Below are 14,451 nucleotides of genomic sequence, written 5' to 3' on the forward strand. Positions count from 1 at the left end.
CGAAACCCCCCCCCCGGGACGGGACTTACCTTCACCGAATGTCCCTCCCGGTGGCTGGTCCGGCCGGCGGTTCTGCGGGTGTTCGAGCGAGGCGGGAGCGGCAGCCGGTCTTTCAACCGGCTGCCGCCGCCGTCATTGCAATGAAAGAAAAAAAAAAAACGCCCCCTGATAAGGCTACGTGACGATTCACGTAGCCTATCACGGCTAGATTTGCAAAGTCAGCCGTGATAGGCTACGTCAATCGTCACGTAGCCTATCACGGGTGACTTTAAAAAAAAAAGTGTGTACGGATAATGGCAGCCCCCATAGGGAGCCGCCATTCCCATTCCTTATTTGGTCGCTGTAGTCTACGTAAAGATTTACGCAGACTACGGCGAAAATAAGGGCAACGCAAATAGCGTTGCCCTTATTTTCGCCGTAGTCTACGTAAACATTTACGTAGACTACAGCGACTAAATAAGGAACGCGAATGGCGGCTCCCTATGGGGGCCGCCATTAGCGTACGTGCTTTTTTTTTTAAAGTCACCCGTGATAGGCTGCGTGACGATTGACGTAGCCTATCACGGCTGACTTTGCAGATCTAGCCGTGATAGGCTACGTTAATCATCACGTAGCCTATAAGGGGGCGTTTGTTTTTTTTTTTTTTTAGCTTTCACGTTCACGGCCGGGCGAGGCGGGAAGCCTCCTCCCCGGCCTGAATTTCGGCTGGGCCGAGGCGGGAAGCCTCCCCCCCGGCCTGAATTTCAGCCGGGCCGAGGCGGGAAGCCTCCCCCCCCGGCCTGAACTTCGCGGGGGGAGCAGTGAAGCGCCTCCCCCCCACCGCGAACGTCCTTCGAGGACAGGTAAGTGACTTTCGTCCACCCCTATTCGGACGTCACTTTAAGCCATGGTGGCTTAATAAACTGCTCACAGTAGTTTATTTTTCAAATAGTCTGCGATGCCCTGCCACATGACCGGGCTAATAAGCTACTGAGTAGTTTATTAAGCTACTGTGCATAATCTGAATCACCCCCACCCAAGCAGTGGCACAGTTCCACCCATTGACAACATTGCAGCGGCCTGTGTTAACCTTCCACAATATCCCAATGAGAGGGGAGAGGTGTGGGGTGCAGTACAGAGGCTTAATTCAGCGCTTACAGCATCACCCCAACAAGGGAGTGGTGGCCCTAAAGTGCTGGAAGTTTGCAGGATCGGAACAGAACTTCATATACAACCTCCCCTAGTTAGGAGGCACCTAAGGCACTATCAAAACCCTGCGTGATTACTCACAAAGGAGAGGAAATCCTGCGTGTACCAAAAGAGGATGGCAGCTATAACACCTTGGAGGTTTGCAAGATCCAGACCAAACTTCACATGCAGCCTCTCCTAGTCGGGAGGTACCTGATGCAGCATCAAAACCCTGCACACTTACCCCAGAGGGGAGAAAATCCTGGGTGCACCAAAAAGGAGGTGGCACAAATAAATCCTTGGGGTTTGCAGGATCAGGACAAAACCCTCAATCGCCTCCAGAGACACTGCTGGCACAGACACCTTTATTGTCATCAAAATTGACAATGATGTGGAGTTGCGCATTTCACACACACACGACACTGCAGGCAAAGCCACTTCTGTTCGCTATAGCACTAAAGCAAAATTGCACAAAAGACCCCCATAGTCATTGCTGGCATAGAGCCTTTAGTGCAGTCAAAACCACTAAAGCGCTTTACCGATACAGTAGAGTTGTGCATTTCACCCCCCCACATTGCTGACTGAGCCACTGCTGTTCACTATAGCGCAATTACACATCCCCCCACCCCCCATAGCCATTTTGCTTCTTCATGGAAAAGTGACCAGAGAAGGAAAAAGGCGGTGGGACCTATAACTTCCTGACAGTTTGCCGGAATGGGGTGAAACTGCACAGGTGGGGTGCCTTCGTGGGAAGCCTCCAGATGCTACAGTGGGTAATTGTGGAACTGCATTTCTTCATGGAAAAGTTAACAATTTTTTCCCTATTCCCCAAGTTGCGCAGTTTCAGAGTAGCAATCAGGGAAGCCTGTCATTGTGTAACTCTGCTGTAGCGGGGTAGCACGATAGTGCGAGGCTGTCACTGTACTTGTGGAAGGCTGGCTGCCGTTGTCCCTCGGCTGCTTGCTAGATCTCAGAAAAAGCGCTCTGCAGGCTGGAACAGAGCGGTCACAATGGTGTTGACTGCTCTTGCCAGGCAACTCTGTAAGTGATCGGAATAAGCCACACTGAGCACCAGATGACACACTAATCCACAGTAGGTTAAATAACCCTTACTGCAGACTGTGGGTTATCCGAGTTGCTTATTTTGGCCAACTAAGCCATTGTGGATTTAAAAATTCCTGACAGATGACGCAATAACCAACAGTGGGTTAAATAAGCCATGGTGGCTTATTTAACCCATTGTGGGTTATTGTGATGTCTGAACCCAGTCACTGAATAGTCACAATAACATCTTTAAGGAAATAAATAGCTATCCATCTGTGTAAGTAGGTAAGGCGAACTGGAGAAGGGCCTCCAAAGAATATCAAAAGAAAAGACAGGTTAAGATGCCCTTGAGATACCCTGACTAGACTTTGGAATTAATCTTGGAAATGCAGAGGAAGCCAGTTTCTAAGGGATCTTCAACAGCAGCCCCGTATACAACACATTGTAACGGTCAGCCTAGATGTTAGTAGGGCCTGAATAACTCTGGCTGGACCACCTCTGGCCAGGAGTCACAGCTGGCTCACTAGCCCAAGCTTCCTCAGAGTGTGTCATGCCACCAGTGCATCAAAGGTAAGGTCCACGTGTGTCAGCAAGCTCAGACTGCGAAGGTGAAGGGGGGCAACACCAGCCAGAACACTCTGAAAGCTGCCTCCCAAGTCAGGTAGGCCCCCTATCAACAAAACTTGCCAGTCTGAATTTAATCCTTCAGTTTATTAGCCCCCATCCTGTCCATTACAGATTCTAGACACTTTCACTCCTTCACCCGACCCTGATTAAAAAGGAGAGCCCTAAACTGTCAGACAGCTCCCTACACACATTCCCAACAACAGAGAATTCACGGACGTTGCTCAGTGTCATATCTTGTCACGTATCCCTGTCCCGGGCTGATGAAGCAGCAACAATGCCCAGAAAAGGGATTCATCACATGACTGAAAATGCGTATACCACGCTAATCAGTTCAGCATGAACACAGACTGTGGCGATCTCACAATGAAATGTGGGACAAAGGGAATGCCACTGCACTATGAGAACACTAACATTCTGAACTCATGACAAAACCATTCACACGCCTGCTACGAACACGGGCAGGACGCATTACCGCTGCTGCGCCTCTGCTAGCACAACAGGAACCAGCATTCTGAAATCATCCCTGGAAATGAGTGGAAACACTCATCTCTGGAGTGGGACATGTCAGTGGAGCTTCCTTTGTCAAGCTCTGCTGATCTGCCCTGTTTCCGGAACAAGCGTTCCCACTCTTTCCAGTTACGAGAAGAACCGCTAGCTTCCCACTGTGGGTCCCACTAGCATGCAGGCAGAACTGGATACTGCCCCAAGTCTGCAAGGACTGAAAACAAACCTCAGCCTGCTGTTATATTACTCAAGTTTTCCATGATGCCATGTGGGAAGTTATCTGATCAAGTGGTTTACACCTATAAACCAATGTATCCTAGGGGTGGATAGACTTCAGCCTTGCAAGATCAACTTTGTTATTTTACTAGACCCCCAGGATCCAACAAGCAGAGCCAGATATAAAGACATGTGCAAAGAATTAAAGAATTCTGAGCCCAGGAATTTGTTTTGAATACTAGAACTATAACTGAGCTCACAGTCCTTCCACATCAAAACCCACTCTCGGAAACCCCAACTCACCTCTGCTTTATTCATTCCAGTAATATCACTGGTAGGGGGGGGTTGTTGTTGCCATAATTAAACAATTGGGAGCCATAAATCCTTATTTACTTGAAATTACCCAGAAAACTACCAACAGATCCCAAAATCTACTTGTACCCCATGCATTTTATCTCATGTGTACAATTTGTTCTTATTATATTACTTCTCTATCTTACTTCTCTATCACTTCTAAAAATTGAAATGATTGCTGATCAGATTTAAAACTTAATTTAAGGTTAACTTTTACTTAGACCAACCTTCCCCAATATGGTATCCTCCAGATGTTTTGGATTTCAACTCCCATCAGCCCCAACAAGTACGGCCAATAGCCAGGAATTCTGGGAGTTGTGATACAAAAAATCTGGAGGTCATCAAGTTGAAAAAGCCTGACTTAGAACTTTGAATAGGTTATTTCTGTCAAGAAAGCAAGTCGGTTTTTAGAAAACCAAGAGTATAATACAATGCTAAACAAATTATCTAATTCCATACAACAGTATCCTATACTGCTGCTAAGCTCCTGCTGTTTCTTTTGTACCTGTGGAACTCTAGAGTAACACAGTACTAGAGTAACAGAGTGCTAGCATTCCTAAAGCAACCCTGGGAACAAGCAGGAAAGCTCGTTTCCAGAACAGGCCAGGTCAGCAGAGCTCCTTACTGCAAACTCCGCTGACCTGCCCCATTCCAGAACTGAGCATTTCTGCTCGTTTCCATTTGCTTAAGGATTTGCTAGCATTCCGTTGCACTACAAGTGGGTCCTGCTAGCATGCAGGCAGCACTGGATACTGCCCATAGTCCTGGAAAAGAAATCTCATAAAGCAGCACTGATTTCTTACACTTAAGGAATAATGAATTTACTTCTTTATTTTTCCTGTAAATGTTATACATACCCTGGAAGCTGGTTGGAGAGTCAACTTTTCATATGCTAGTTTGGCTGCATTCTGTTTTGCAATTTGTATATTATTTCCTGTGCCCACACCGAAATCTTCATCCTCTATTTTACACACCTGGGAAAAGCTAGAAGATATAACAGAGAGTAGTGGGGAAATCAGTTAGCATTAACTGTTGTAGACTAAGACTGCAATCCAGAGCGCACTTACTTGGGAATAAACCCCACTTAATGTAGTGGGACTTGCTTCTGAATAGATATACAACAGTTTGCACTGTCAGGTTGTTTCCACAGTAGGTGTCTACTGCAGAATAGCCACTCATTTTTTAATGGGGCATCTATATGACATTGTCACCCAACTGTTGCTCCCTTCTATTTCCCCCATGGTCCTTCCAACTACTCAGGATACAGAAAAGTCGGGAGTTTTGTTGTTGTTGAAAGAACATATCAGTAGCGCAACTTGCTACTGATCACCATGGCGTTTCTTTTCCCTCTTTTCAAATGTGCACTAAAATGCCTTTTCAAAGTTACCGAATTCAATGAACTTTGTCTGACAAAAATTGGACGAAGGGTAGCTACTGTGTTATCATGAGATAAACTGATAACATGAAGTCCAATTACTTGACTTCCAAAAGTATGACGTAGTAACTTTGTACGTTCTGAAAATAACTATAAAACAGAAAATAAAATCTGTTACCGCTATATACAACCAAACCAACCACTTTTTTTTTGTAACTATTCAAAATAAAACCAGATGGGTTTCGACCCAATGGTCTTCTTCAGTGGTCTCTTACAAAAACAGTATGTATATAAACATTAATCCAATCTATTCATATGTATAATGCAGATGTAGAATATGGAACAATACCGTTATTTTGTCAATACCTAAAGATGCCCATTTTCCTATTCTTTACCCAAATTAGTTTAAAATACATGTCTATGTGTGCTCAAAGTAACCATATGAACTCTAATGGGGTTTCATGGGTTTCTATTACATCCAAGGACAAAAAAAATCACAACTAAGACTGCAATTCAGAATAGACTCAGATTCCTTCCTCTGCAACCATGTGAAGCCATTTTTCCCTAGGAGTTTGGGGCGGGGGGAGAAGGAGAAAAACAAATCCTCTTGCCTGTTTGTATAAAGTCAAATACAGTTCAGAACTTCTCTCACCCACCATCCTCCTCCCTTGAGAATTCCAGGACTTGCTCTGGAATAAAGAAGAAAAACCAGGAGAGGGGAAGGAAGAGGAGGAAAAGAAGAATGGTGATGGAAATTGGAGGGCTGGGGGTGGGGAAAGAGATAATTCCCCAAGCCACGTAGCTCCTGGTGCATGCTGGGAGTTGCTGTCAACACATTTGGAGGGCACCTGGTTGGAGAAGGCTGGTGTAATACACACACACACACAAAACTCTATACCCCATGGAGGATGCAAAGTGTAGATTACCACATGTAGCTTACAGTGGAAGAGTAATGATAAAGCCACCTGTCTGGAAGCACGCCACTAAGAGCAGTGTGTGTGTGTGTGTGTAATAAAAATAAAGTATTTTTGATAGCTTACATTGGCTTATGGTCCTGTCCAGCTTTATCCTTCAAGATATATGTAACCATTACTTTGTTCTTCAGAGCATATTCATTGAGCAAAGAAATGTAGTTAACTGAAGGCTGAGGTGATGCTTCTGTTAAGTTTTGAGCTGGCTCAGGCAACTGTGATGGTTGCAGCAGTGGTGGTGACGGAGAGGGCTGCAGCCGCTGCAGTAGTCTTGGGGCCGGATCTGCCTACAAGGAATATGCATAAGTTCAGTTTACTTAAGAGCGGAGAGAGGTAGCTCACCAGTTCCTCCTCACCACATGGGGAGGGTAGGTCTGCTCTTAAGCTTGCCTTTCATGTTCCAAGTCATGTTGGTGGCCAGCACTGGAATACCCTTTGCTAACCAGAGCAACGTTTTGCAACATGTTATGTGATGACAACAATATGCATCCGACGCAAAGGGGGGTGAGGGAGAATGACAAACCTAGCAGCGCACAGGTCTAAGGATTGCAGGTATTAACTGGCGCTACTCTGATGCACAAAAGGCAACCAAGTGTCTTGTGGTTCCTTAAAGACTAACACATTTATTGTGACACAGGTTTTCATGGACTACAGCCCACTTTATCAGACACTTTCTTTCTGCCTAGTGAATTACTCTCTTCCTTATGTCTGTGTGAAGTGCACAGTTGCCTGGAGCTGCAATATCCCAGTTAACATGTCAGTGACTCCTTCTGAAACCCTTTGCAATAGCTTAAGATCATGTAACAGTGGAACATGTAAGGGGTGTGTGTGTCTGCCTGGTATCTCACCTGCACCATGCAGCGTAGAAATGCATTTATGTAAGGAAGCTTGTCTTTATATGGGGTTTTCTCGCCATTTTTATGGCGAAATAAAAGTATTATTTTAATTTAAAAAATAAAAAAGATAAAACGTTAGAAATATTTTCTTCCTTTTATGTTTTACACAATGCGAACTCTGCTTGACTTCATGATACCCAGATAATACCAGGACCCTTTCTAATAAAATAATTTAGGGCACGATCCTATGCATGGCTGGCTGGGGCATGCTGGGAGTTGTAGGATACTTTTCTGTCTAAACATGCCTAGGGTTGCACCCTTAAAGGATCTCTGACGGCTCGGTGCGAGTGATAGCAGAACTACCAAGGTTTGTAAAGGGTTTTCTACCTTTTGGGGAAATCTGGCTGTAGAGCAATGAAGAAAACTCTGCTTCCTTCCATTTTCATGAGAAGGAGTAACTAAAAGGAAATATGCATGGGCCCTAATAGAGCGTGAGCTAATCACGTTCTCTACCTCTGGCGACCCAAGCTATTTAGAATCAAGCTGTTGCCTCTCTCTCTTTTCTGGCCAAAGGCTGTTGTTGCTGGTTTTTTAGATCATCCCCGTTCCACTGCATGCGTTCTGTATGTTCTACTTACCTGCATTCCTTGCTGTATGATTTCCCAAGCCAATACTGCTGCGTGATGTTTTGCCTCCTTCTTTGATTTGCCTTGTGCTTGGCTATATTGTCTTTTGTCTATTACAACTGCTACAGTGAATCTGCATTGAACAAAATAATTCACAAAACATTTGGGGAAGGGAGAGCACAGGCCAAATGTGAACATGCTTGAAGACTTGAAAGCTAGCAAGAACGGTAGCTAAAACAGACAATGGGATCTTCAGATAGTACTATAAGTACTATAAATCTATGATTCCCAATATTTATAAAACATTCCTAAAGTTCATCATCCTTCATCTACAAGACCTTCATATATATATCACTTGAAGAAGACTGGAAAGTAGGTAGAGCAGAGAAGTGATTTTTATGGTTTGACCGCAACTAGGATGCCATACGCTACCAGAACAGGGACAGGGATCCTTTTCCATCTGAGATCTACATTCCCGCAGAGGCAATCCCTCAAGGGCCTTATTATAACCATTAGGTTATAATTATAACGCTTATAACGCAGCGTTGCCCTTATTTTCGCCGTAGTCTATGTAAATCTTTACGCAGACTAGACATGCCAAATAAGGAACGCTAATGGCGGTGCCCATGGGCCACCGCCACTTGTGTACGCGCTTTTTTTTTTTTCAAAGTCACCCGTGATACGCTACGTGACGATTTACGTAGCCTATCACGGCTGACTTTGAAAATCTAGCTGTGATAGGCTGCGTAAATCGTTACGTAGCCTATCACGGGGCTTTTTTTCTTTTTTTTCTCTTGAAGTTCGCAGCCGGGGAGACGGGGCGCTTCTCCCTGGCCTCAATTTCGGCCGGGCGAGGCGGGGCACCTCCCCCCCCGGCCTGAATTTCGGGGGGAGAAGCGAAGCGCCTCCCCCCCACTGCGAAGCAAGCTGCGAGACCAGGTAAGTGACTTTCGTACATCCCTAGGGAGAGCCCACCACCTCCCTAGGGAATTGGTTCCACTGTCGTATTGCTCTAACAGTCAGGAAGTTTTTCCTGATGTTTAGCTGGAATCTGGCTTCCTGTAACTTGAGCCCATTATTTCGTGTCCTGCACTCTGGGATTATGGAGAAGAGATCCTGGCCTTCCTCTCTGTGACAGCCTTTCAAGTACTTAAACAGCGCTCTCCTATCTCCCCTCAGTCTTTTCTTCTCAAGGCTAAACATGCCCAGTTCTTTCAGTCTCTCTTCATAGGGCTTTGTTTCCGGTCCCCTGATCATCTTTGTTGCCCTCCTCTGAACCCTCTCCAGTTTGTCTGCATCCTTCTTAAAGTGTAGCGCCCAGTATTGGACACAGTACTCCAGATGAGGCCTAACCAGTGCTGAGTAGAGGGGTACTAGTACTTCCCGGGATTTGGAAGCTATGCTTCTATTAATGCGGCCCAAGATGGCATTTGCCTTTTTTGCAGCCACATCACCTTGTTAGCTCATATTCAGCTTGTGATCGACAACAATTCCAAGATCCTTCTCGCTTGTAGTGTTGTTGAGCCATGTATCCCCCATCTTGTAACTGTGCATTTGGTTTCTTTTTCCTAGGTGCAGAACTTGGCATTTATCCCTGTTAAATGTCATTCTGTTGTTTTCTGCCCAGCGCTCCAGTCTATCCAGATCACTTTGAATTTTGTTTCTGTCTTCCAGGGTATTAGCTATCCCACCCAATTTTGTGTCATCTGCAAATTGGATCAGCATTCCCTGCACCTCTTCCTCCAAGTCATTAATAAAAATGTTGAAGAGCACTGGGCCCAGGACTGAGCTCTGCGGTACCCCGCTCATTACCTCTCCCCAGTTTGAGAAGGTCCCATTGATAAGCACTCTTTGAGTCCAAATCTGGAGCCCACTGTGGATCCACCGGATTGTTGTTTCATCTACCCCACTTTGAGCTAGTTTGCTCATCAGGATATCATGGGGCACTTTGTCGAAAGCTTTGCTGAAGTCGAGGTATATGATGTCTACAGCATTCCCACGGTCTACAAGGGAGGTTACTTGATCAAAAAATGAGATCAGATTCGTCTGGCAGGACTTGTTCTTGACAAATCCATGTTGGCTTCGAGTCATCAGTGCATTGTTTTCAAGGTGCTTACAGATGGATTGCTTTATCATCTGCTCCAGAATTTTCCCAGGGATTGATGTCAGACTGACTGGTCTGTAGTTCCCAGGTTCCTCCTTTTTACCCTTTTTGAAGATAGGGACAACATTAGCCCTCCTCCAGTCATCTGGCACTTCCCCCGTCCTCCATGATTTCTCAAAGAGAATAGACAGCAGTTCTGAGAGTTCTTCTGCCAGTTCCTTTATTACGCTAGGATGCATTTCATCTGGCCCTGAAGATCTGAACTCATTCAAAGTAATTAGGTGTTCCTTGACCATATGCCTATCGATCTCAAGCTGCAATCCTGCCCCTTCAGCCTGTACTTCGCTTTTGCCAGGGGGGTCATAGACCCTCTTTTGGGAGATTGTTGTTGTTGAAATCATGGGTTGTTGTGTTATGTGAACCCAGCTACACTAACAAACCATGGTTTGTTAACCACGAACAACCCACAGTTCACAACTGTGAACAACCCAACAACAAACCATGAGTTGTCTTCGTGGGTTGTTCATGGTTAACAAACCATGGTTTGTTAGCACAGCTGGGTTCACACAACACAACAACTCAAGATTCAATGATAACCCACACTCAGGCTTGTTGTGTTGTGTGAACCCAGCCAATGCTAACCCATAGTTTATTTAAACCATGGGTTGTTAAATTCTGGGCTGCTATGATGTGTGAACGCAGCCACACTAACAAACCATAATTTGTTAACCACAAACAACTCAGAAAGAGAACCCCATGGTTTGGTGTTGGGTTGTGAAGTCATGGGTTGTCATTATGTGTGAACCCAGAATGGTGGGTTGTTTCACCAGGCTACAGAGGTGACAGGCGATAGTGGTAAAAAAAAAAAAAAGTCAGCTGCTCTGCATGGTAGTACTATAGTGTCATAAAGGCATTTGGGATACAGGGTCTGACGGCGAAGGAGGACAGAAACAATCCAGGAATTGAGGAAAAAAACGCAGTTTGTTTGATCACTTGACAGTCAGACCCTGGGGTAGGGCAACAAACCATGGTTAAACATGGGTTAAATAAACCATGGGTTAACATTATGTGTGAACGAGGTCTCTCTCTCTCTCTCTCTCACACACACACACACACACACACACACACACAAATATTTCCTCTTAAAATGGATCTTCTGCAGCATGTAAGATAGACCCACCTGCCTATTATGCCACCAAAGGGAAGTCTTCGGAGTTAGAAATAATATTTTCATCATTTCTTCATTAAAATGACTGCAATGCTATGGCCTGTGTGAGCTGGGTAAAAAATCTACTTCTTTTGTTGAAGTGATCTGGCATGTTCTTATCTAGGTAAATTCTGGACCATTGTATATTGCCTCACCTTATTCCCTTAGTCTTCTCAGCCAAGCTACTGCACTGACATGCGCTGACCCTCTAGAGAATTGGATGGACAGAGATTCCGAACTGGTACAGCAGCGATTCAATACCTCAGTTAGATCTCCTCCCCGACTCCTGCCATAATACTGTTGAGTCCTGATGCTGTGCTAATTCAGTATATAGGAGAAACTAGTAATTAGGATATTTTGGGGCAGATCTAGTCCTTGTGGTAAAATGGGGATAACTAGACACCTTTTTACTTAGGCGTATCTAGTGACCCACCAGGTGCCAGGCTGAGGAGAGGGGTAAGGACTCTCCGAAGACCCCAGAGTACAGGACTGATCTTTAAGAAGGGAGACAGCGTGACACATTTCTATTCCTGGCCTTCTCCAATTGGGGAATTGACTTGAGAGGGAAAACAAAGCCGTGCTACACAGAAAATGCAGCACCACCCTCCCCAACTTAGGAACTGAATTTGGGACGAGAAACAAAGTGCAAAACTAGGTATGGAGAAGGAAGCCTGACGCTGCCCTATGCTTGATCTTGAGGAAACTAGTAAATTCAGGTGGAGTGAGAAGCTGTGGCAGTTGAGAAGTGTGTCACCAGCACAGCTATTAAATGCAGGGGGAGAGCGGGGTTGAACAAGTTTGAAGAAAAGCCTGGAGCTTTCTATCGATCTCCTATCAACACTGAGTCTCTGGCTGCATGAAAAACACCTGCCCTGTTCAATTTTTACACAGCACACGCCTTGAGATATATATAAAATTTTCCCCATCGTATCTCCTTCTTGACATTCTTCATCAACTTACATGCGGTCATGTGGAGGGCCTGTGGCATCAACAACTTCATACTCCAGTTTTAAATTATTTCTCTGACAGTGTTCATTAAGATTGGCCATGTACACAAATGGAACAGCCTGGTTAACTGCCATTTTGGTGTAGCCTATGAAAATGAAAGAATATCTGATAAGGAACGCTGCATTCTTAAGAACATCTGTCTCTTACGTTAAAGTATGAAAAAGAGGTCTAAACACCGGGCACCCTGGACAAGAGACCTGCAAGGCTGTCCTTCCCCCCCCCAGCCCCCAGTCATGATGCAGTTGTACTGATAGCCACAGGGGCTTTCACGACCACCTCCTTCCCCCAGGAAGCTCAATACAAGCATGGCGGCCAAGTATCACTCGCAGTGGGAAATTGCCTCAACTGCACCTACAATTTTTAAAATAATAATAATTATTATTATTATTATATTTAAACCCTGACTTTTTATCTCTTGCAAGGAATCCAAGATGATTTACATCGTTGTCCTCCTCTCCATTTTATCCTCACAACAACCCTGTGAGGTAGGTTAGGCTGAGAGTCAAAGTCGCCCAGTGAGCTTCCATGGCCGAGTGGGGACTAGAACCATTGTGGTGTAGTAGCTAGACTGTTGGACTGGGAGTTGGGAGATCTGGGTTCTAGTCCCCACTCAGCCATGGAAGCTCATTGGGTGACTTTGGGCCAGTCACAGACTCTCAGCCCAATCCACCTCACAGGGTTATTATGAAGATAAAATGGAGGAGGAGGATTATGTAAGCCGCCTTGAGTTCCTTAAGGAGGAAAAAAGGCGGGATATAAATGTAATAAATAAATAATAAACCCAGATCTCCTGACTCTTAGTCCAACACTCTAACCACTACACTGGCTCTACAGTGGCAGAGGCAATCCCGCATTTCCCAAAGGGAAGGGTGCCTGGAAGGAATGGAGCTCAGCTCTCTCCTTTTTGTGCTCCTTTTTGCCTCACTAGCACCAGCCTCCTTGCCAGTGGGGGCGAGCGTACTTGGGCATGAGACATTCTCACTCTGCTCCTACCACGCATGTCTTCACAGGAGCTGCTGGAGCAGTCTCCCAGTTTCCCATAGGGAAAATGGGACCCATAGCAGCAGCTCCATAGGGAAAAGCAGCAGGATGAGGCTCATTCTGTCCCCAGCATCTTTTATCAATTATAAGCTCTCTTCCACTCTATGGGCTTCACATACCTGACTATACTGACCACTGATGTCAAGCCTGTCCTAACAGACAAGTCCTCAAAGTGCACCACAGACACTTGAGCAGTGAAGCTCTGTGACCGGAGCAGTGGAGCTCTAAATCACCAGTGGGCAACTTGTGTCCCTCCAGAGCTTTTGGCCTACAAGTTGCCCACGCCTGTTCTAAAGGCAAACAAATAAAATCCCATACATATAGATTCAAAATCAAGTCCCACTGAATGCAATAAAATTTATTCCCAATTCAGTGTGCATAGGATCAAAGCCTAAAATACTTCAATAAACTAGATCAAAATCATGAATAGCATTTACAGATCATAAACTCACACACAGTGTTGTGAAGCATAGCTTGATGGGGATTCTGGAAGACATTTCTACTGACATCTTCCACCAAGTTTGGAGAGTCCACAGGTGGGGGCTTGGGACAGATAGACTGGGTGCAGGGGGGCCCATCTGGCAGCCACATATGCAGTGCCACAATGTGAGGAAGTAAGGAGACCAATACCTACTGGGCATATCTCGGACCCTTAAAAGGACTGCTATAGGTCAGCCAAACTCTTCAGAAGAGTGGATGGTAAGCCCCCACCCCACCCTCGGTCACCAAAATAAGGAAGAGGAAGGGAGAGGTAGATGGGAAAAAAAAGATGCTGGTGGCAAGGCAAAAAAGAGTAAGTCCTAGTCTGCAGATCAGCTTTTCCCAACCTGGCACCTTCCAGGTGCATTTGACTACAAGTCCCAACATCCCCAGCCAACAGAGGAGTTGCAGTCTGACACATCTGGGGGCCACCAGGTGGGGGAAGGCTGCTGCAGGCTATTACAAACTGCAGAGTGGACTACTTTCGATTTCCCCTTTCGTTTTTTTACGAAGGAGTCTCGACGATCTCAAAAGCTCCTTCCCTTCTTTAGACAGAAAAAAAAAAGAGTCCTGGGTGCAGGGCAGGATTTTTTTATTCCGTCTCAGCACGCAGAGGATTACACCCTAAACCAACGAATAACGCTCTTACCACACCGCGAGCTTGGGCACGTCTCCAGGTGGACACAGTAAACTTGCAAAGGGAAGCCAGTGACATCTCGGGAAAGGCGCGCCGGGGCCGGGCCCGGGGCCCGGGCGGGGGGGGGGGTTTGGTGGGTCCTAAACCAGGCACCGCTGAAGCGTGGATGTTGGCATCTCTCTTATGGACGGAGGGGGAACTGGCCTCGGGTGCACCCAGGAACAGGGGCTTGTGCCTCCGGTGTCAAAGCAACT

At 45.8% G+C, this 14,451-nt stretch overlaps 1 protein-coding gene across 7 annotated transcripts in view; it reads right to left on the reverse strand.

Moving 5' to 3' along the window:
* The window catches only part of EIF2AK2 (eukaryotic translation initiation factor 2 alpha kinase 2), a 46,983-nt gene that overhangs the window by 32,172 nt on the left and 360 nt on the right, over window positions 1-14,451 (reverse strand). For all 7 annotated transcript variants that reach the window (XR_014786822.1, XM_084828334.1, XM_084828335.1 and 4 more), the window contains exons 2-5: window positions 11,992-12,124; window positions 7,733-7,853; window positions 6,328-6,545; window positions 4,770-4,896 (exon numbers count right to left, since the gene is read on the reverse strand). Coding sequence is in view for 6 of the 7 variants with exons in the window: in XM_084828334.1 (XP_084684460.1) it covers window positions 4,770-4,896; window positions 6,328-6,545; window positions 7,733-7,853; window positions 11,992-12,113 (588 nt within the window). In the remaining variant the exon portion in view is untranslated. The remainder of the gene's footprint in view (window positions 1-4,769; window positions 4,897-6,327; window positions 6,546-7,732; window positions 7,854-11,991; window positions 12,125-14,451) is intronic.

The sequence above is a fragment of the Heloderma suspectum genome, chromosome 1 (assembly GCF_057233095.1).
Source record: "Heloderma suspectum isolate Gila_16-S chromosome 1, 16-S_ref, whole genome shotgun sequence".
Taxonomy (NCBI): domain Eukaryota; kingdom Metazoa; phylum Chordata; class Lepidosauria; order Squamata; family Helodermatidae; genus Heloderma; species Heloderma suspectum.